Raw genomic sequence first — 22,458 nt, 5'->3', positions numbered from 1 at the left:
TCACAAATTTAAATTTTTACTATGTGGAATTTGCTCTCTTTCACATTAATTATTTTTATATTTTGTATCAACATATGTATTGAAATATTATGAAATTATGGATTTATGAAATATTCTTTCGTCAAAGTAATGTATTTTTACCAATATGTGTCCAAGTGGGATGAATTATTCTTTCGTCATGTGTCTAGAAATATACTATTGGAGGAATACAAAATTAATCGAAGACATATTAGATGAGATGATACTCCAGAAATTATTTTATAAAATGATAGTCGAATAAGGCCCTAGCTACGCCTCAAAAGTCAAAACAATCTTCTTATTTTATTTTATTTTATTTTTGTGAATAAGAAAAGAGTTTTAAGAGTTTAATAGATATACACTGTTAGTTTAAAATAGTTTTACACTGATATTCAATCAATGTTGGTCATGTAGGAGAGAGTTACATTCATTTTTAATTTTAATTAAAGTAAAAACATATTTGCTTATTTGGCGAAATTCAATTGGATGTCAGTGTAAAACTAATCCATATTCATTTAATTCATAAGAAAACTACCATTTCTTATTTTTGTTTGGAGACCGGAAGTGACGATTAACTAAAATATTAAGTTTGACTAATTGCAATTCTAAATTAGTGTTTCAGGAGCACCATCATTTGCCAAGGTGTCCAATTTAACTCTCAAATCAATATTTTTCCGCACCATACATTAAAAGTGATATCAGAAATAATATCCTGATCAACTATGTAATGCTTTGTCAACATGCCACAGTTGGGATCAACTCAAGGCCGGTTTAATAAGAAAATCTTCAAATTCTGAGATGGTGGAGGGCGTGAGAAGAACACAACTGTGGGTGAACCCAACAAGCAGTGCCACCCAAGGACCCACCCACTTTTCAATCCACAAACATTTCCAAAAACATTTTTTGTGCCTATAATCTCAATGGAAAGTTTGAAAGAATCTAATTTATTAATGTTTGACCCTCCTAATTACTTTTTTTTTTTATAAGGGACCCTCCTAATTACTTAATAAATTGATAAGAATAGACTTATTTCATTTTATTAACAAATTAACCAAGATTTTTTTTTTTTCTATTTCAACTTACAAGTAACCATAAAAAGAACAAGAGATTTGAAACAAATAAGAAAGCCATTGAAAATGAAGCAAGGGAAGAAAGTGAATCAGAGAAAGAAAGAAAGGTTTAAGATAAGCTGACCCATGATGACTTCAAGACAACCTAAAGTAGTTGCCCCAGCAGCAATTTGGATCTTCTAGAAGTTTTTGATACATGGAAGAAATGAAATGATAGAAAAAGCAAGATTTCTTTTCAGCTCCTACTACTTTGATAGCTAAGCTTATATCTGCTTATTATGACAATGAAAGCAACCTTCTTATTTTTCACATACACATCACTATCAGATATCATACACTTAACTCTGACCAACTATTGAGATCTCCAATTATTCCTCATCTCAAACCCATTCTTCCCATATTGATAGTCTTCAATGGTTTTCTCAATTTCAGACTGTGTATTCATCACAAAAGGCCCATACTGAACAACTGGCTCATTAATTGGTTGTCCTCCAATCAGCACAAATTTCAAAGGCTTTGATGAGTTATTCCACACACTAAGGCCATCACCTAGGCTCAAAACAAGGACATGGTATGGCATAGTTGGTGATGAACTTGGAGACCCAAAAACTCCTTCCCCTTCAAACACATAGACAAATGAATTCCATGACTCTGGAATACTCTGATGCCACTCAGATCCTGGCATCATGGTGAAAACAAGGTACATGGTTGGAGTTCTGGTGTAGACAGGTGAATGGACTCCCATTGCTTCTCCTGCTATAACCCTCACTTCTACCCCATCTTTCTCTGCAGTTGGTATGTTATCACTTAGAAGTTCTTGATAATTTGGTTCAATCCTGAATCAAAAGTCAAAGAAAAAATAGAAAATAAATAGCATGTCACATAATGATCATATAAATCCTCCAGAAAACATTGGCCAATAGGACATGTTAGTATGTTACATTTTGTCCTTAGCTGATAAATTGATCCATAGCTGCAATCCCTTGTTGGTTGCTTCTCCAGGCATTTCTGAGTGAACAATTCCCCTGCCCGCGGTCATCCACTGCACAAAAAATTTAGCATGTTTGCATCAGTTTCTCACATAAGTTTTTCTCCAGAATTGATTGTGACTTTAAAAACAATTGTAGATTGATTTTCAAACATGCACTTTAACCATCAAATTCCAATTAATCTTCTCTTGGGTATAGCTTTTGAATCACTATCATTAATTAATGTTGTTACCTGAACATCACCAGGCCCTATTGTACCCTTGTGTCCAGCAAAATCTTGGTGAGTTATGGCTCCCTGAAATCCACAAAAACATTTAGCCAACTGGGCAATTACAAGTTACAAGTTACAACCATAGTTTAAAGTTACGTATAGTGTAAGGTAACTAACTATACCTCTAGCATGTAGGTGACGGTCTCAAAACCTGCAAAACATATGCAAATCAAAATATAAGGAAACAAAATAGCCAAAAGGTTTTCAATAGCAGGGCAATGAAAACATGATAAGAAAAAAAACCTCTGTGTGGATGATCAGGGAAGCCTCCAGGTGGAGACACTGCAAAGTCAACACAAAACGCGGTCTTAGAATACTAAATAAAAATGTTGGTTACATAACACAAGTGGTTAAAAAGTAGTTAAACTTGAACCAATAGGGTCTCAGCACAAACACAGAATTGTACCTGAGAAGTGATCCAACATTAAAAAGGGGTCCAAGTTCTTCAACTCGCTCCTGTGAATCAATCAGATATCAAATCAATCCGTAAAAGAAAAGAAAAATGAGATTTGGTCAACAAGTTATATAATAGAAAAATGAAAGAATGAAGATACCTTCCAATGCCTCTTCTAACAACAGCCCCATCTCCTTCTCTTTGAGATTTGGCCAAAACCTTCTTGAGAACCAATCTGGGGGTATTGAAAGCAGGGGAATGATCAGATTCTGATGACATGATGATATTTCTAACAGGTGGAAGAGATCTTCTGATATTAGTAATAAGCAGTGAAAATTGTTGCCTTATTCTCATAAGCTAGCTGTATTTGCGTGCGTGAATATGTGTATGTGAACATTGGGTGGGGATATATATATAGTTATGAGATTGATTTGGATGAATGTGAGAATGTGGAAAGAACACAAAAGATGGCTGGCTAGTTGGGTCTGACATTTGGGAATTGAATTGGAAGCGTGGGGGTGGGGACCACTTTCTCTCATTTGATCAATCATGAAGATGACATCAACCTCTTGTCATCATGATGAGGGCCTCCTTTCTTGAATCAAATCAAATTCATATGATCTCATTCACATGTGTGTGTGACCAGTGGTTGGGCTTGGAATTTGGATATCTGTCTGGTATATTTTGTTAGGATGTATTGCATATAGCCTGAAAACAAAAACATATTAAGAATAAACCTAAGTTCCTGCTAAAGAATGAAAAAAAAAGAAACTAATTCCTAATGTAAGGGTCGTTTGGTGATAAAGTTTTTTTTCCCCTGAATTGTACTGCTTTTGGATTTAAACCCTTAAGATTCGATCATAGTAAAATAGTAAAATAGATGAGTTTATTATCATTAAAGAGATGTGATATTAATGTTATTCAATAACGTACATACTCGAATGATGATTAATAAAGAGAATGATTGTCCGTATATTTAGACAAGAAAATAAACAAATACAAATAAAATGACATAGATACGACAACGATGATAAGCTTGTTGTGATTGAACCATATTGATTGACCTTTTTGCATTCTAGTAATTCAAATGCAAATCAAGCTAAACATATGATTCGTCTACATCAGTTCAATCCTACTTCATCGCACGAGTTGATAACAATAACTATTTAATCCTAATTCCTAAATATTAATGTCTCACATGATTAAGAAATATAATTATCATAATTTTTAAGTGTTTAAATGACTAACAAACATAACTCTATCTCTAGCTATTAAGATTATTAGATGATTAACTCTAGTTTGGATTAAAAATGTTGTAGCTTCCGCTCACAAGTAGAATCAAACAAAATATCATATGTGATTAATCTAAGATACAACATGAAGATCAAGAGATAATCACTAAATCATTAATAAGAAACATGTTTTTTTTTATTAAAGAGAATCACTTCAAGTACATAAGTATCAACGAGCAAGGTTGCGCTTGCATGTAACCCAAGCGGGGGTATTAAAGTGATGGAACACTATTGACAGACAATAACAATTGGGTTTGACAGTCAAAGGGGATGACGGGTGGTCGTGGCTACACCCATAAAATACAACTAACACTAACAAATTTGTAAAATGTATGAGTCCATAATAAAAAAAAATACATAAGTATCAAAACAACTAGATCTAACTCCAACAAAAGAGATTAGTTGTGCATATACGATCACTTAACACATTTTATCTCACTTATAACATTTCATATTAAAAACTCACAACTATATTCTCTATCAACTACATTCTTCTCTATTCAATGTGGAACTAATAGGTGCACATCGTACTAACAAAACTGAATTAGAATATTTTAGTGAAATTGTACTATCAATAATCATGATCTTATTTTTTTTTACTATAAACTTAAACAATAACAATACTTTTTTGGAACGGATGAGAGTAACAGAATATTGAATAGGTTTTCCGTTTTCATATCCTTTTGTACCAAAAGAAGATTTTAATGTCATAAAATTCACAACTACATCAAAGTTTGTACCGTTCACAATCCGCATTCAAGACGATATAGCTATGTTTCCTTCGTGCTTGGCTCTGGGCTCTGGCTACTCCACCGTGACGTCATGGTTGGAAAGCAATGATAACTGAATTCATTCACAACGTCTGCAAATTAATTTGTTACCTACAACTTTATGGTATACCACTATACCATGTAGTTGTTCATTTTAGAATTCGCCCAAAAATTAGTCTGTTTAATTTGTTTTTGTCAACTAATTTAAAAAAAATGGGAATACTACTTCTTATGATAGTAAAAAAATTATCCCGATGTCATATTATTTAGGGTTAAATATGTTTTCCGTCCCTGGACTTTTAGCGAGTGCTGGTTTTCGTCCCTCGCCGGAGTAAAAGCTGACTTTAGCCCTTAAACATAAGGAAAATAGCTGGTTTTCGTCCCCGCCAGAGTGGTGGCGCTGACCACCGCCTCCACATGTACCGGCCATCCTAAGTGGCACATCCACGTCAACTAATGAGTTCTAATTGGATTTTTTTAATTCCACATTAAATTAATTAATTATTAAATTATGAAAAATATTAAATAAAAATAAAAATAACAAAATAATTAAAACATAAAACCCTTCAACATCTTAAAATAAATCTTAATTTCAACGCTTAACATCTTCCTAATCTTCATAATCACCATCAACATCTTCATCACCCATCACCATCATCATCTTCCTCACCATCAACATCTACCTCATCCAACATCATCAACATCTTCATCTTTAACAACACACCAAATCCTAACCTCAGTTTATTTTCCTTTCAGATCTGAAGGCCAACATACAAGAAGTTTGGGAGATGATGATTGTTTCTGTAAAAAGGAAGGAACTTTAGGTGGATTTGGGTTTCGAATCTGGGTAAAGGTGGCACCGATCTGATGGTATATGAGTTGCGTTTTGGGCGGTGGTGGTTGCGTTTTTGAGCGGTGGGGGCTCGGTTTCTGGTGGAGGGCGGTGGTTGTTGGTTCTGGGTGGGGGTGTTACAGCCGGGCTTATGGTTCATCTTCTTCTCCTTTTCTTCTTCTCCAATTACCCATCATCAAGATCTGATTTTTGATTTTCCATCTCTTCTTCCCCTTTTGCTGGATTCTGGGATTTTTGGGTTTCATAACTTTTGTCTGGGTTAGGGATTGGGGTTGCTATTGGGCGAGGATTGGGGTTATGGGGAATGAGGGTGGGGGTTGCAGTGCACGTTGGGGTTGGGTGGTAGTTTTTGGTTGTTCCATCATCCATAGCAGAGATAGTGTTTTCTGGGTTTTGGGGTGTTATGGGTTAAGGTTGTTTTTGGGTTTTGTGATTTTGGATTGATGGTTTTCAATTTATGGAAGGGAAAAGGATTAGGGCTGGTGACAGAGAGTGTGGGAGATGGGGGATGGTGGGAAGAAGAAGAAGAATAAAAAAGAAGAAGAAGAAGAAGAAAAAAAAAGAAGATCATAAAGAAGATGCAGGAGGTTGAAGAGGAGATAAAAAAAATTTATGTAAAAGTTCATCATTACAAAAAACAATAAGATTAAATAATTTAAGATAAGATTAAATAATTTAAGAATTAGATTAGATAAGATTTTTTTTTTGAAACTCAGATTAGATAAGATTTAGTTATTGTTATTAAGAAAATTGAGTTCAAAAAAAAAAAGAGATTAAGAAAAGAAAAAAAAAAGAATAAAAAATGTGTTCATTAATTGATGTGGCAATGCCACGTAGGCTTCCCGTGACATGTGGCCACGGTGGTCAGCGCCACCACTCCGGCAGGGATGAAAACCAGCTATTTTCCTTATGTTCAAGGGCTAAAGTCAGTTTTTACTCCGACGAGGGACGAAAACCAGCACTCACTGAAAGTTCAGGGACGGAAAACATATTTAACCCTATTATTTATTATATTGTACACAACGAGCTTCCAACTCTTCCCTTAATTACAATGTTATTGTTAGTTGTATAAGGCCGAAAACAAGAAACACCTGCAACCAATTCCAATTGTCAACTAAAGTGAACTATTCGGTTGGTGGCATGGGTGGCTGATCAGAGCTTCATGTGATTTATTAATGGATTAATGTATATAAAGTTATAAACTGTTATCGTGAATGATTTCAATTTGTACACAAATGTATAAAATCTTTACTTATAAACATGATTCTTTTTTTGAAATTACTTATAAACATGATTGAGAACCTTTTTATTAGAAAAACATTTGAATTTAAATATTGTTTTATAGTCATTAATTCATTTTGTTATTTTCTGAAGCACCAAAAAAAAATGTAATTCTTTTTGTTGAGGGGACCACTCCTTTCGCTTAAATAGGCATTCATTCCTTATCGACATTTTTCAAACCCATGTGCTTATCATCAATATGCCAATGAGTTCATCTCAGCCGTACACCTATAATTTTCATATTTACAAGCAGCTTTCTCAGGCCATCTTCTTTTTTGTCACCACTAAAACTACCCACAATGGTTTCAACATTCAACCCCCTCAATACTCCACTTTTTCTCTTCCCAACACTCCACATCACCTTCTCTCTCCAGATCAACACTTCATTCAACTTTTATCCACTCCAATGGTTTTTCATTCAACGCCCTACCCCCTACCCTACCACTTTTATTTCATATTTTGATTTAATTTTATATTTTTCTTTTTATGATTTCATAAAATTAAAATTTAAGATAAAAATTAAATTTAATAAACTATTATCGATTTAATTTAATTTAATGTTTTTTTATTTATTTAAATTAAATTAAATTAACGTAATATTTTTTTAACGTAAAGGGGATAGTAGAAAGATAATAAGATGAATAAGATGATGGAAAACTTGGTTTTTTTTTTCTGTGTCCAAATCAAACGAACCAAGTCTCTATTTATAGAGAAAAAAAATCATGAATTTTGGTAAATTTTTTAAATTTTTTTTAAATTTTTTTTCAATGAAATAATTGAGTTGGAAAGATTATGATAAACGAAAATCGCCCGGACGAATCAAAACGTGACACGTGTAACGCTGCAGGCCAACTCTCTCTCCTCACGCGCGTGCGTGACACGCGCCTGTCGGTGCCCAACCGACGCGTGCCACGCGTCCCACTACCGGACGCCATGGGCCCCATGGACTGGCAAGCCTGCAGCTTTACGCGCCTTGTCCGCGCGTGTGTGGCACGCGCCTGGCGGTCACCAACCAGGCTGTGCCACGTGTCACAAGCTGCAGGTTTCACAAGTGTTGAAAGTTTTCAACACCTCTCTCCTCCTTCCAACTTTCAACACCCACTTTCAACACCATTAAAACCTCATTTCAACTTTCAACTACCCACTTTCAACACCATTGTGGGTAGTCTAACAATTAAGACTCCAAAAACAGGAACAATAATCTTATTCAATTATGATTTATGAGCTTCCTCACCCCATGTCGACTATTTTCTTTTTATTGCAGGCCAGTTTATGAATTTTAAAATACTTATAAGCAAAAGATCTTGGAAAATGCAGTGGTGTTCTGTTCTAATAGAACAGTTTTCTATTTTATACAGCGTGAGTAAATATGAGATAAAATCTTATTAGTTTATGAAATTTATTAATATTTTGATGTATTTTAAAAAACTGATAGAGTCAATATTACTGAAGTGACATGTTGGTGAGGTTAGCAGAGACTCACCCTCAGGTAGGAGTGCCGGAGAATTTTCCTGGTTGGCACTTGCCAATTATTATTATTATTGATTAATAATTGTTAGTATTTTCCTGGTTGGCACTTGCCATTTTTACTAATTTATTAAAATTTATATAATTCTTATAAAATTGAAAATGATACCCATATTTTAATGGACTTTATGTCATGTGTGAGATTGAAATCCTGAAAAAAAGAGTATTGAATTGTTAAAAAATAAAAATAGTGTTGAAAGTGAGTATTGATATGATATTTGTAATTTGTTAATGGTAGTAGAAAATAAAGGAAAAATGATTATCTCAAATGAAAGTCCTAATCGTGTAAGTAATCAAGGGACACATTAGTGGTGGTGAGAGTGCCAGCTGGGTAAGGAAGCAATGATTCAAAAGCCGAAAAACCGTCACATGATAAGTTATGTTTTGATTTGATTTGATGTTTTTTGTTTCTCCTTCTTCTATACTCTTCTTCTCTGCTCATTTGAATTTCAATTTGAATTTCAATTTCAATTTCAATCTCAATCTCAAGTCAAGTAACTGAATCGAATCAGAAGAAGAAGATGACGATCCCCACCATGCAATCAACGCCGGGAAGCTCTGGGTATTTGGATTTGTACCCAGAACGAAAGATGTCTTTCTTCAAGAATCCCTACATTCTCGGACTCGCTGCTGTTGCTGGCATCGGTGGTCTCCTCTTCGGCTACGACACTGGTTTGTGTTGTGTTTTATCATTCATCTCATTTCATTTGCCTCACTCCACTTACTTTGAGTTTGATTTTTCACAATCACAATCACAATCACAATCACAGGTGTCATATCCGGAGCCCTTCTCTATATTAAAGACGATTTTGAGGAGGTTCGAAACAGTAATTTTCTACAGGTACAATACAATACAATACAATACAATACAATATTTTTAATTCTCTAGCTTTCAATGTTTTTCACTTCAAAATTCACATTGTTATCAATTGGTCAAGTCATAATAGTTTTTTGCTTCCTCTGTGTATTTTTCCCTACTGGATTTTTTGCTAAATTATTTCTCACCATTATTAACAATCTAGTAATGCCTCAAGCAATCTGGCTGTTGTGTTGTTATATCATTTATATGTGTCTGCTTTGGTGCCAAGTCTAGTAGCATAAATGATAAATACAACTGTTTGACCCAATTGAAGGTAACTGGGGGAAAACATGTTTGGATCAGCCTTTTTTCTGAAAACCAATTTTGTCACCTAGGAATTTTCTCCCATAATTAATTATGGCTTTAGAATCTATAGTAGACAAACAGACATGCACTTTTTTATTTGTTATAGGACCATTCTAATTACTGAAATTTGCAGGAAACAATTGTCAGCATGGCAATTGCTGGAGCAATTGTTGGTGCAGCAGTTGGCGGTTGGTTTAATGATTATTATGGACGAAAGAAGGCCACACTATTTGCTGATGTCATCTTTGCTCTTGGAGCAATCGTCATGGCCGCCGCGCCGAATCCTTATATTCTCATTGTGGGACGTCTTCTCGTTGGTTTAGGTGTCGGCGTAGCTTCGGTCACTGCTCCTGTGTATATTGCAGAGGCATCACCATCTGAAATTAGGGGATCATTAGTAAGCACAAATGTGCTCATGATAACTGGTGGACAGTTTCTTTCCTATCTTGTAAACCTTGCTTTTACCCGGGTTAGTATTCCATGCTCTTCTATTGAATTGGAATTTTATATGTATATTTTCATCTCCATTTGTTGTCCCAAAAGTTGTGCAAATGTCCTTACACTATCCACATGTTTGTTTTTGGGTATTATTTCACTGAACACCTTTTACATTCTTATTTGAGCAGGTTCCCGGGACATGGCGATGGATGCTTGGTGTTTCAGGTGTTCCAGCTGTTATTCAGTTTGTTTTAATGCTCTTCCTACCCGAATCCCCAAGATGGCTATTTATAAAGGTACAGAATTGCCTTATCACTCTTCTTGACAATTATGTCCTTGTTGCCATCTTAATATTTGATCGTCTGTACAGAATAGGAAAAACGAAGCAGTCGATGTGATTTCTAAGATCTTTGACTTATCTCGTTTAGAGGATGAAATTGATTTCTTAACTGCTCAATCAGAGAAAGAGCGCCAAAGAAGGAGTACTATCAAATTCTGGCATGTTTTCAGATCAAAAGAAATCAGAATGTCATTCCTTGTTGGAGGCGGACTTCTGGTAAATGTTTACTATGAAACTGTTTTTGCACAACATTGCTTTGTCATAATGAAAGGACCTTTGTAAATGCTCTTTGCGTCAAATAGTTAACTAGAATGGTTCCTCTTGACTAAATAATAAATATATTTACGAGTCATTGTGAGTTGAAGTGCCACTTATGGGAAACCATAGGCTGGTTCCAGATTTTCAGGACTGCTCTAAAATAGAAGTATATTATACATGATTCCACATGCAACAAGCTCTGTGAAACTTATTTAGCTATCGGTCTTTGTTATAAAATTGAAGATTTAGCACTGAATTTGTAATTTTGGCAATAAAATTTAGAACCATAATGTTTGGAAATTTCATTTTAAGAGCTAAGATTGTATCATACAGAAAGTTTAGCATATATGAAAAATATTCTATGTTGAAGAAGCTATTTTCATGTGATGCTTAATGTAAGTAAATGTTATGCAGGTACATTCATTGATCTCTAATGTGCTGAAAGTTTTCACTACTTTTCGCTTAATTTCACTTTGGCGTGTCTTAAATCACTTATGGATTACTGCATTCTAATAGCATCCGGTGTTTGTGCAGTTTTTTCAGCAGTTCACAGGGATAAACACAGTCATGTATTACAGCCCAACAATTGTCCAAATGGCTGGCTTCGAGTCTAATCAGTTGGCTCTTCTCCTGTCCCTCATAGTTGCGGGTATGAATGCTGTCGGAACAATTCTTGGCATTTACCTTATCGACCTCGCAGGGCGGAAAATATTGGCCCTTTCTAGCTTGGGAGGAGTAATTGCATCCTTGATCCTCTTGTCTGTGGCATTTTATAATCAATCATCAAGTGAAGTGTATGGTTGGATTGCAGTTTTAGGCCTAGCCCTATATATTTTGTTTTTTTCACCAGGAATGGGACCTGTGCCATGGACTGTGAACTCAGAGATATATCCAGAAGAATATAGAGGTGTCTGTGGGGGCATGGCAGCAGTAGTGTGTTGGATTTCAAACTTGATTGTGTCAGAGAGCTTCCTTTCAATTGCTGAGGGTATAGGCATTGGTTCTAGTTTCTTGATTCTTGCTGGTATAGCTGTGGTTGCATTTTTCTTTGTGCTTCTGTATGTTCCCGAGACCAAAGGATTGACATTTGATGAAGTGGATGTAATATGGAGGGAGAGAGCTTGGGGCAAGAACCCAAACACACAGAACCTTCTTGAGCAGGGAAGCCATTCCTAAGTTGTTGATATGTCATGTATAATCATTTTCTTAAAGTACTATTCCATATATGCATCCTTTGACTTCATGTATTATTATTATTATCATTATTATTCTCATACATGTATTCACGTGTTGGTTTTGGCTACTGTGTGTGACTTTGTTTCATGAATCAGTTTATTTTTTTAATAAAATCAATTCTAGCTCTCAGAATTTTTTCTGCATAATTGATTATCATATTAGAATCTATTATAAAAGGATTTCCAAACACCGGCCTTGTAACTCCTTGTCCTAGCATCGACTCAAGTTAGGGGTTTTGAGACAACACTGGAAGGCCAAATAACATTGGAATAGAAACAAAACTGGAGAATGTAGTCCACATTCTAAACATTTTTCTTCATGTATCATTTTCAATATACTTAGGAAGGAATCTTCAGATTCTCTTTCACCCGAGCCATAAAATTCAGAGAGTAAAATGTATTTGATTGAAATACGAGTAGCAAAACCAATTCCCTTCAAACAAATCCTAGGAAATTACAACCCCCGACAATAGCTCATATTGTTTCTCCTTAGTTTAATCATGTAATCATCCAATCAGTTTTGATTATTTTTTTAACTCCAAATCAATCCTGGACTGTTATGGGCGAAAGAACATATACTCGGACTAGAAGGAGGTTAGGTGATTTAATGTATTTCATTTCACTTACTTTTATTATTAAGCTTATATTATAATATGTGGCCTCAGAATTAAAAGGGTGATCCAAGATTGTAAGGCATTCGCAACCGACCGGTGATCGCCCCCACGCCACGATCTTTGAGTGCGGCATAGAGAGTAAGAAAATATTGTTCTCTTCTATTCTTTACTTAGTTTCTAGTCATCTTGATTCATATGTACATTTCTAGATGACATAAGGTACCAAACATCCCACCTAATTTTACTCCAACACTAGTGTACTGAAAGGCTGAAAAAGTCTGCTACTAAAAGAAAGGGGAAAATTCTTAATTTTAATTAATTAAATAAAGAAAAAAACCAAAAAGACCAGTTCAAGCCACTAACATTCAAATTTATCCTATCTTCACTCAGCATTACAAGGAGTTTGTTACACAAATCTCATTACCTCTTTCAGTTTGTTGTTTTTCAGTACTATATAAGATCCAAAAGGAGCACAAGGGTTTTACATGCAAAATTTGTATATGAGAGTTTAGAATTGGATAGAGGAGGAGAACTCAGTTCCATTTCTGTGATCGAGTTCAAGAAATTTCAACCATAAATGACAAAAAGTTTTAATCAGCTCGCGACTTGGGGAATATTGGCATTTGTATTGGCTGCTTCTTGCTCTTCTCCCTCACCGGAATTTGACAAGGACTTCACTATTTTTCTCACCAACTTGTCCAAGAGGTTAGTCCCGCATCAATGTTATTAAATTCAGCTCGGATTAGAAGGATCTGCCATTGATGATAAGTTTTATGTCATTGCATGTAGCATGCACTAATGTATTTTTTTTCTTCTTCTTAATTTGGATGCATTTGAAAAAGAAATAATTCATAAGCAAGCATGCAACAATGTATATGTAGAAAATCAGTTTGCTCAAGTTACCTACAACCTACCCATTGTCATATTCTATTCTAATATGTCTTTTTTCCCATCTTATCAACTCTATTCATTAGTCTTTATTTATACTATCACTAGCTAGTTTAGTATTTTAAAACAGTTTTATTACTATTGTAGATGGATTCAGGATTGCGCACTGCACAACCTGTCAGCTCAGTCGATATTGAAACAATTGATCAGGTCGGTTATTCTTATTTTTAACTCATTTCCGAATGATCATGCACTTAGACAATTGTAAAATGTAGACATTGATATTCATGTCATCCACCAATGGAAAGGTTTTTGAAATAACATATTTAAATTGTTCTTTTGAAATAATATTTTAATTAGTATATGTAGAAATTTTGTAATTGAAAGAATATAATCTTATCTAAAAAAAATCAAACTCTTAAAATTAAATCACGTACTAATTGTAGGCACACTAAGAAAATAGCTACTTACTTAGATATTCAAATTTTTTAAAAATACTAGCAAACTCTGTATTGGCTTAGATTTCACATTCCTTTAATTATTTATATGCAGTTTAGTTAGAAAAAGGAAGTTGAGATAAAAAGTAATTATAATTTGAATTAAATTTAAGATTACCTAAAACAACTAAAAGTTTGTTCAGATACATTATGTAGTTGATTAGTACGTAGTTCCCAACTTGCACATTCTTTTCTTTTTCCTTTCATGGTTGTGAAGTTTAGCTTCACTTATTCTAACTTCCATGGTTGAAACTTGTGACTATGTTTGGTTCAAACAAACGAACAGATGGCAGAAGGAGGAATCAATGGCAGCAACAAGGGAAGTGGTGGGAAGAGTCAAGGAGGATGGACAACTGCATTTATCTTGCTGTGTACGTAGTACTAAACAAATTAATTAACCATTGCTAATTAACTCATCACTATATTAACCATTGCTAATTAACTCATCACTATATTAAATAATATTCTTAATTTGTATTTTTGAACCTTAATTGAATGCAGCGAATCAAGCACTGGCTACACTAGCTTTCTTTGGAGTTGGAGTGAACTTGGTTCTGTTCCTAACTAGAGTCCTTGGTCAAGACAGTGCTCAGGCTGCAAATAGTGTCAGCTTGTGGACAGGAACTGTTTACATCTTCTCACTCATTGGAGCTTTCCTTAGTGATTCTTACTTCGGTCGATTCAAAACCTGCACAATCTTTCAGTGCTTTTTTGTTCTGGTATGCATCATTATTTACCATGCATCTATATGCTTTGGGGTTTAGAATAAAATCCAATCTCTAACTAACGATACTTAGACACTCAAACAATGATATATGTCAGATGTTTGCACTATGCAGATGTCTACGAATCAATTTCCTTATCGAGCTAATTGCTGAATGTGTTTCAACATGAATAGGGCTTGGGGCTATTGTCCTTCACATCTTGGAAATTCTTGCTCCATCCACATGGTTGTGGTGATGCAGTGATACAATGTAAGGAAACATCCTCAGTGGGGACTGCAATTTTCTACATGTCCATCTATCTAGTGGCATTTGGCTATGGAGGGCACCAACCTACCTTAGCAACCTTAGGTGCTGATCAATTTGATGAAAAGACCAACAAAATCAGCAACTCAAGAGAGGCTTTCTTCTGCTATTTCTACTTTGCCCTCAATGTTGGATCTCTCTTCTCCAACACTGTGCTGGTTTATTATGAGGACACAGGGATGTGGACAATGGGTTTCGCGGTGTCGTTGGCCTCCGCTGTGATCGCCTTGATTTCATTCTTATCAGGATATAGTAAATACATAAAAGTAAAGCCATGTGGGAATCCAGTGATTAGGGTGGTGGCAGTATTTGTGGCTGCTGCTAGGAAGAGGAAGGTTCAACCAGCTAAGGGTGACCAGCTTTATGAGGTTGATGGTCCTGAATCTGCCATTAAAGGGAGTAGGAAGATTCTTCACACTGAAGATCTTGGGTAAGATGTCTTTATTTACAAGTAAAATAGCTATATATAGTGTTTCTTCAAAACATTTGTGATTGACAATATATGATACACTTGAGTGATACTTAGACACCCAAATAGTGGTGTTTTCACTATGCGAATGTCTAGGAATCACTTTCCAATCTGATTGTCCGTATTGAAATGAAACTTGTATCATTTATTCATTCATTTTTCTTGATGTTGAGCAGATTCATGGACAAGGCAGCAACTGTAACAGAGAAAGATGAGAGTGATCTCAAGAATCATTGGCGGATTTGCACGGTAACTCAAGTTGAGGAAGCCAAATGCGTGTTGCGAATGTTACCGGTTTGGCTATGCACCATCATTTACTCGGTCGTGTTCACACAAATGGCTTCTCTTTTCGTGGAGCAAGGGGATGTCATGAGCAACAAGGTAAGGGGTTTTCACTTGCCAGCAGCCAGCATGTCAGTGTTTGATATCTGCAGTGTGCTCATATGCACCGGACTTTATCGGCAAGTCCTCGTTCCATTGGCCGGAAGGCTGAGCGGCAACCCTAAGGGATTAACCGAGCTTCAAAGAATGGGAGTTGGCCTAATTATTGGAATGTTTTCCATGGTTGCAGCTGGTACTACAGAGCTTGTAAGGCTGAGACATATTATTCCTGGGCAGAAAGCTAGTTCATTGAGCATATTTTGGCAAATTCCGCAGTACGTTTTAGTTGGTGCTTCAGAAGTTTTCATGTATGTGGGTCAATTGGAGTTCTTTAATGGTCAAGCCCCAGATGGAATAAAAAGCTTTGGGAGCTCACTTTGCATGGCCTCAATTTCTCTTGGGAACTATGTGAGTAGCATGCTGGTTGCCATGGTGATGGGAATCACTGCAAGAGGTGAGAAGCCAGGGTGGATTCCAAATAACTTGAATATGGGCCACATGGACAGGTTTTTCTTCCTCCTTGCAATGCTAACTGCTGTTGACTTCTTTCTCTACTTGTTCTGTGCTAAGTGGTACAAGAACATCCATGTTGAAGACAGTGAAGAGGATGATGATGATGAAATAAGTAGCAAAGTTTAGTTGAGAGCTAGCTTCAGTAGTTTTAATTGAACTTTTGTTTTCTTTCTAGGGACTTTTGTTTTTCTTGGTGATTTCAATAAGCATGACCAAATCAATTTGAGAGAATTGAAAGATATTGGTGGAGTGATTGCTTTCTTGGTAGCTTTGAGTGTTATTTCAGATTTTATTTTGAATAACAGGATCAAACTTTTCTGTTCACTCGTAAAGCTTTTCATGTCCAATGTTTTACATGCCATATTGTTTCAATTCTTGGCTGACTTTGTGAAACATTTTGTCCTGTATTTCTAATGCCTGTCAAAAAAATTCCCTTTCTGTCCTTTATTTTTCTCCTTTAGCCGGAAATGGACACAAGCAGGAGGAGGTTTTTCCTATGATCTTGTTTGTTTTTATGTAATGCTGGTTTGGTATATTTATTTGGGGCTGAAGTCTGTAACACCCCAATTTCTCAACTGAGGAGTCACATTAGTAACCTAACAAAGTCTAAGGACCAATCTGCAATCCCTAAAAACCAAGGGAATTTTTTTTCTGTAAAACAACTAAACACTTCGGCTAAAAGGTTGGAAACATACCATAACTTTATTTAGATAACTTGTTTCCCGATATACAGTAATAATAGTTTACAATACCATAAGTAAGGTTCAGAATAAACATGCGCACTTTAACAGTGGCGGAAGCAAGACTTTAATAACAGAGTTCTCATAAAGTGAAAGAGACTCCAACATAATCCACAAGAAGAGAAGCAAAGCTGCTTCTCATACCTCTACTCCACCGCTTACAACTCGATCTCCAACTCGAGTAGCTATGCATCGGCGGAAGGATCTCCATCGCCTAATAGCGTTAAGCGCCCAAACAACAAGTAGCAAATAGAAAGGGTTAACTCCATGCAATTACCATGTATAAAAGAGAAAAATCATGCTGTTCGAATTTAATTACCTGGCATGGTAAATAACTAGCAACATAACTCAACTCATATATCAACAACTTAAACATAAATTGGACTCAGATAATAATAACCTCAACAATGTAACATCAAATCAGATATCAATAAACCAATACGAAAATCCAACAACATAGGGTCAGGTGTTAGTTCCCTATAATGCAACTATATGCTGCTAACAAAATGGATCGATCAATATCGTCTCTCAAGACGGGACAATGATAGGACACACCTCCTCATCGCCACTTATAACGTCATACATGACGGGACAATCATAGGACACACCTCCTAATCGCCACTTAACGTCACACAAGACGGGACAATCATAGGACACACCTCCTGATCGCCACTTAGCATCTCGCAAGATGGGACAATGATAGGACACACCTCCTCATCGCCACTTGACTCAAGCCCTATATGCCAAGTCAGACAATAACAAAGCCCACCCAAGGACCAATCCAAAGTAACCACATGTTTCATCCACGAGGAAGCAGTAACGACAGAAACCAGTAAACGGCCGAAGCCTCTCAGAAAACATTTTCCAAATTCAGCATAATAATCATAATCATCTGCCAATCAATATAAACATCTTCATCTCAAACACAGGCAGTGCGATAAAAGCATGCAAGACTCAAAGACGCTCTAAAACCGAGTTACCCTTACCTTCGTGAGTAGAAGTTGGGCATGGAAATTGCGAACCTAGAACAAAGAAAACACAATCATCAACACAAGCTTCACTAGGAGCAACACGATCTACTAATACTAATCGAAATCGTAAAGAAAGCCTCTAAAGCTTCAGAGTTCCTATTTAGGCACAAATTGACAACGGAGACTTCGTTCGCTAAAACGAGCATAACTCGAGCTACAGAACTCAGAATGACACGAAACCGGCGCCAAAATTTCGACAATTGAAAGAGCTACGCAATGGCTCAAGTCATAGAGACCCAAAAATTATTTTTGGACACGGTACCCAAGCAATTAGGTTTCGGCCACTATGGAAAATAGGGTTTTCGAACTTTTTCTTCGATCTAAATCAATTCACAAGGTAGTTTTAGGGTAAAACTAAGGCAAAGAAATTGTCGGAACAATTTTCGGACAATCGGGTCGAAATACGACTATCCAGGGGCATTTTGGTCCAAAATAAAGGCTCAAAACTTCAAAGTTATCAGTTCGGAAAACAAATTTGACAGCAACGATCCTCATGATATCCGTGACAACAAATCCTAAAGGCACGAAGTCAGATTAAGTCTTTTCGACAATAAAGTTTCGAAATGTGAGACAAAAAGAGTTTTGAGTCAATTTTTCAGATCCTGGACAACTGAATCGCAATCAGAGTTTACTGACAGAGGTTTTAGACTCAGGGGAACATAAGGAACATAACCCAAGCGAGAAATCAGAGAAATCGGACAATTTTAGAAAAAGCTCAAAACTTAGAGCACAGAAACGACTTCAGAAACTCAGCAGAAACAGAAATCAGAGGCAGGATTCATGATAGTTACCTCGATACCTAGAAGTAGGGACGAACTGCACGAAGATTGGTCAAGTTTTCGCGGAAATCTCCTCCCCCCTTGCTCCCCACGAAATCAGCCACAAATGGAAAGAAAATGAGAGGATTTTGCTTTTTCGCGCTATTTATAGGCGGGTGAAATCGCGGGAAAATGAAAATTTCGCGATTCCGATTTTTGCAGCACGATCACCGAGAAATTCTAAGAGAGATTCTGGCGTCAGAATTCCAGAACTCAAAACAAATATCTAGGATTTGGGAAAAACGATATCGAAAAACTCAAAAGCGGTGTCGGTTAATCTGCCCCGAAAAACTACTTTTTGCTGTGATGCTCAAACGACAAAACTTCCAACTGAAGAAAGATTGGAAACGTGGAAACAAGTCTGGCAACATGGACGGAATCTTCGTTAGAAGTCCCGAATAGAAAAAGTCTTCATCCATTGCTCGAAAATAGGGTTTCGAAGCAAAGAAATTAGCGTCGGCGGACATCCGAAAAGTGAAACCTATCGTGCGTACAGTCCAGAGTTCCGAAATGAAACGCTGGTCGAAGGAAAAATAAAGAAAATCTTTAAATTTTCCAAGGATTCGAAATCTCACTTAAAACGTTGCTCTAAAGCGAAATTAGCCTATTCTGGACACGCTTGCCATAAGGCGGGTGTGCAGACGACTCGCTCTAATTCCTAAAATGACTACGCAACATTCCTCAAGCAATTCCTGAACTTTCTTCTTCATTAATCTTTCTCAAATATCAAACTCCTGTCACGCTTACACTGATTCTACGCGTGAGTCGGAAATTAGCTTGTTCTGAAAATCCAGGTCTTACAATACTACCCCCCAAAAAGAAAGTTTCGTCCTCGAAACTTAAGGCTCAGTGAAGAGTTCCGGATACTGTTCCTTCATCCTCTCTTCTAGTTCCCAAGTAGCATCGCCCGTGACTTGGTTCCAAATCACTTTTACCAGAGGAACCTGCTTGTTTCTCAACTGCTTGATCCTACGTTCCTCAATCCTCATTGGTGCCACTTCAAAAGACAAGTTGTCTCTAAGCTGAATATCATCTTCCTTGATGATGTGAGAGGGATCAGGAATATACTTCCTCAATTGTGACACGTGTAGCACATCATGAATCTTGGAAAGAAAAGGTGGCAACGCAATCCGATAAGCTACTTTACCTACTCGCTCGATAATCTGATACGGTCCAATGAACTTCGGTGTCAGCTTCCTCGACTTTATCGCTCTTCCCACTCCGGTAGTTGGTGTCACGCGAAGAAACACATGGTCTCCCGCCTCAAACTCTAACTCTCTCCGTCGTGTGTCAGCATAACTCTTCTGTCGACTCTGTGACGTCCTCATCTTCTCTTGTATTTGCTTCACTTTCTCAGTAGTTTGTTGTACTAATTCAGGTCCAACGAGAAGATGTTCGCCATCTTGAAACCAACATAAAGGAGTTCTACATCTCCTCCCATACAAAGCCTCATAAGGTGCCATTCCAATACTAGCATGAAAACTGTTGTTATAAGTAAACTCGATCAACGGCAACAGCTCATCCCAGCTTTCTTGACTATCCAGAACACAGGCTCGCAGCAAGTCTTCCAATGACTGTATTGTCCTCTCTGTCTGTCCATCCGTCTGAGGGTGATAGGCAGAGCTCAACCTCAACTTCGTCCCAAGCGCCTCGTGCAACGCCTTCCAGAAATGCGAAGTAAACTTCGGATCTCTGTCAGAAACAATACTCGATGGTACTCCATGAAGTCGTACAATCTCAGCGACATACACTTTTGCAAGTGCCTCCACATTGAACGTGGTCTTCACCGGTATGAAATGTGCTGACTTCGTCAGACGGTCCACAATGACCCAAATGGAATCAAATCTCTTCCTCGTAGCTGGCAAAGCTACCACGAAATCCATAGAGATACTGTCCCACTTCCACTCCGGCACATCAAGTGACTGTAACATACCCGCAGGCTTTTGATGTTCTATCTTCGCCTTCTGACATGTCAGACATGCCGCCACAAACTCTGCTACATTCTTCTTCATTCCTGGCCACCAAAAATTCAACTTTAGATCTTGATACATCTTTGTCGATCCCGGATGAATACTCAATCTGCTCTTGTGACCTTCGTCAAGAATCATCCTTCTCAACTCCATGTCCAATGGTACGCAGACACGTCCTTTGCAACGCAGAATGTTGTCGGTTCCTACCTCAAAATCCGGCGCTTTTCCCAAAATGATCAAGTTCCGTTTCTCGATCAGCTCCTCATCTAACAGTTGTTTCACCTTGATCTCGTTCAGAAAATCACTAGTGATCGTCACCATCCCAAAGCTCAATTTTCCAGGTGTCACTTGCATACCCAAACTGAGGTCGCGAAAAGTCTCGATAAGTTCCAATTCCTTAATCATCAACGATGAAACATGAATTGTCTGGCGACTCAGTGCGTCTGCTACAACATTTGCTTTTCCTGGGTGGTACAACAAAGTGAAATCATAGTCCTTGATGAATTCCACCCAACGCCTTTGTCTCATATTCAGATCCTTCTGATCGAACAGGTACTTCAAGCTCTTATGATCACTAAAAACAGTGAAAGTGCTCCCATAAAGATAGTGCCTCCAAATCTTGAGCGCAAATACCACAGCCGCTAACTCCAAATCGTGCGTAGGATAGTTCCGTTCATGTATCTTCAATTGCCTTGAAGAATAAGCCACAGCCTTTCGGTGTTGCATCAACACACAACCCAAACCTTGGTACGAAGCATCGCAGTAAACCTCGTAGGGTTCCTTCTCTTGTGGTAATGTCAGAACTGGCGCGGTCGTCAAACGCTTCTTCATATCTTGGAAACTCTGTTCACAATCCTCTGTCCAAGCAAAAGGTTGGTTCTTCCGGGTGAGTTTCGTCAATGGTCCTGCAATCTTAGCAAAACCTTCGATGAATCGTCGGTAATATCCAGCTAAACCGATGAAACTCCTTATATCTGTCACAGTCTTAGGACGCTCCCATGCAAGTACCGCTTCCACTTTACTGGGATCCACAGCAATGCCCTCCTTTGAGATGACATGCCCTAAAAACTTTACTTCTTCGAGCCAAAATTCACACTTTGTCGCGTTAGCATACAATACCTTCTCCCGAAGAACTTGTAAAACTTGTCGCAGATGCTCCTCGTGTTCTTCACGATTCCTTGAGTAGATCAAGATGTCGTCGATGAACACCACAACAAAGCGATCCAAGAATGGATGAAAGATCCTATTCATGTAGTCCATGAATACAGCTGGTGCATTCGTAACTCCAAACGGCATCACCAAGTACTCATAGTGCCCATAGCGTGTCCTAAACGCCGTCTTTTGAATATCCTCATCCTTGACTCTAATCTGGTGATATCCCGATCTCAGGTCAATCTTCGAGAAAATAGCAGCACCCTTCAACTGATCCATCAAATCGTCAATCCTTGGCAACGGATAACGGTTCTTTATCGTGACTTTGTTCAACTGTCGATAATCCACACAAAGTCGCGATCTTCCGTCTTTCTTCTTCACAAGCAGCACTGGCGCTCCCCATGGAGAAACGCTAGGTCGGATAAACCCCTTCTTGGTTAAATCTTCGAGTTGACT

The 22,458-nt window shown here is 37.3% G+C and overlaps 3 protein-coding genes and 1 long non-coding RNA gene across 5 annotated transcripts; 2 read left to right on the top strand and 2 right to left on the bottom strand.

The window, feature by feature from the left end:
• Positions 1–1,173: 1,173 nt before the first annotated feature.
• LOC130729031 (pirin-like protein) lies at positions 1,174–3,188 on the bottom strand. Its single transcript, XM_057580648.1, has 7 exons — positions 2,903–3,188; positions 2,755–2,804; positions 2,592–2,630; positions 2,471–2,499; positions 2,310–2,372; positions 2,030–2,130; positions 1,174–1,924 (listed from the first exon to the last, which is right to left on the bottom strand). The coding sequence occupies exons 1-7, from the start codon at positions 3,094–3,096 to the stop codon at positions 1,441–1,443; spliced, it is 960 nt and encodes a 319-aa protein (XP_057436631.1). The 5' UTR covers positions 3,097–3,188; the 3' UTR covers positions 1,174–1,440.
• A 5,641-nt stretch (positions 3,189–8,829) lies between these two features.
• Positions 8,830–11,969, top strand: LOC130729030 (inositol transporter 1-like). Its single transcript, XM_057580647.1, has 6 exons — positions 8,830–9,137; positions 9,236–9,306; positions 9,764–10,099; positions 10,257–10,364; positions 10,439–10,624; positions 11,201–11,969. Exons 1-6 carry the CDS (start codon positions 8,987–8,989, stop codon positions 11,840–11,842), a joined length of 1,494 nt encoding a protein of 497 aa, XP_057436630.1. The 5' UTR covers positions 8,830–8,986; the 3' UTR covers positions 11,843–11,969.
• Positions 11,970–12,121: 152 nt separating this feature from the next.
• Positions 12,122–16,839, top strand: LOC130729029 (protein NRT1/ PTR FAMILY 7.1-like). Of its 2 annotated transcripts, none has more exons than XM_057580646.1 (7): positions 12,122–12,653; positions 12,964–13,220; positions 13,551–13,613; positions 14,187–14,271; positions 14,402–14,619; positions 14,799–15,358; positions 15,574–16,839. In XM_057580646.1, the coding sequence occupies exons 3-7, from the start codon at positions 13,551–13,553 to the stop codon at positions 16,415–16,417; spliced, it is 1,770 nt and encodes a 589-aa protein (XP_057436629.1). In that variant the 5' UTR covers positions 12,122–12,653; positions 12,964–13,220; the 3' UTR covers positions 16,418–16,839. The 2 variants fall into 2 exon arrangements, with proteins under 2 accessions (XP_057436629.1, XP_057436628.1); XM_057580645.1 differs by having other exon boundaries at positions 12,949–13,220.
• A 134-nt stretch (positions 16,840–16,973) lies between these two features.
• On the bottom strand, positions 16,974–18,947 carry LOC130732406 (uncharacterized). The gene is made up of 3 exons (XR_009017031.1): positions 18,854–18,947; positions 18,018–18,053; positions 16,974–17,245 (listed from the first exon to the last, which is right to left on the bottom strand). It is a non-coding gene; the product is annotated as an uncharacterized LOC130732406 (long non-coding RNA).
• Between the last annotated feature and the right edge of the window lie 3,511 nt (positions 18,948–22,458).

Source organism: Lotus japonicus, chromosome 1 (assembly GCF_012489685.1).
Source record: "Lotus japonicus ecotype B-129 chromosome 1, LjGifu_v1.2".
Taxonomy (NCBI): Eukaryota; Viridiplantae; Streptophyta; class Magnoliopsida; order Fabales; family Fabaceae; genus Lotus; species Lotus japonicus.
This window is presented reverse-complemented; position numbering and strand designations above follow the sequence as displayed.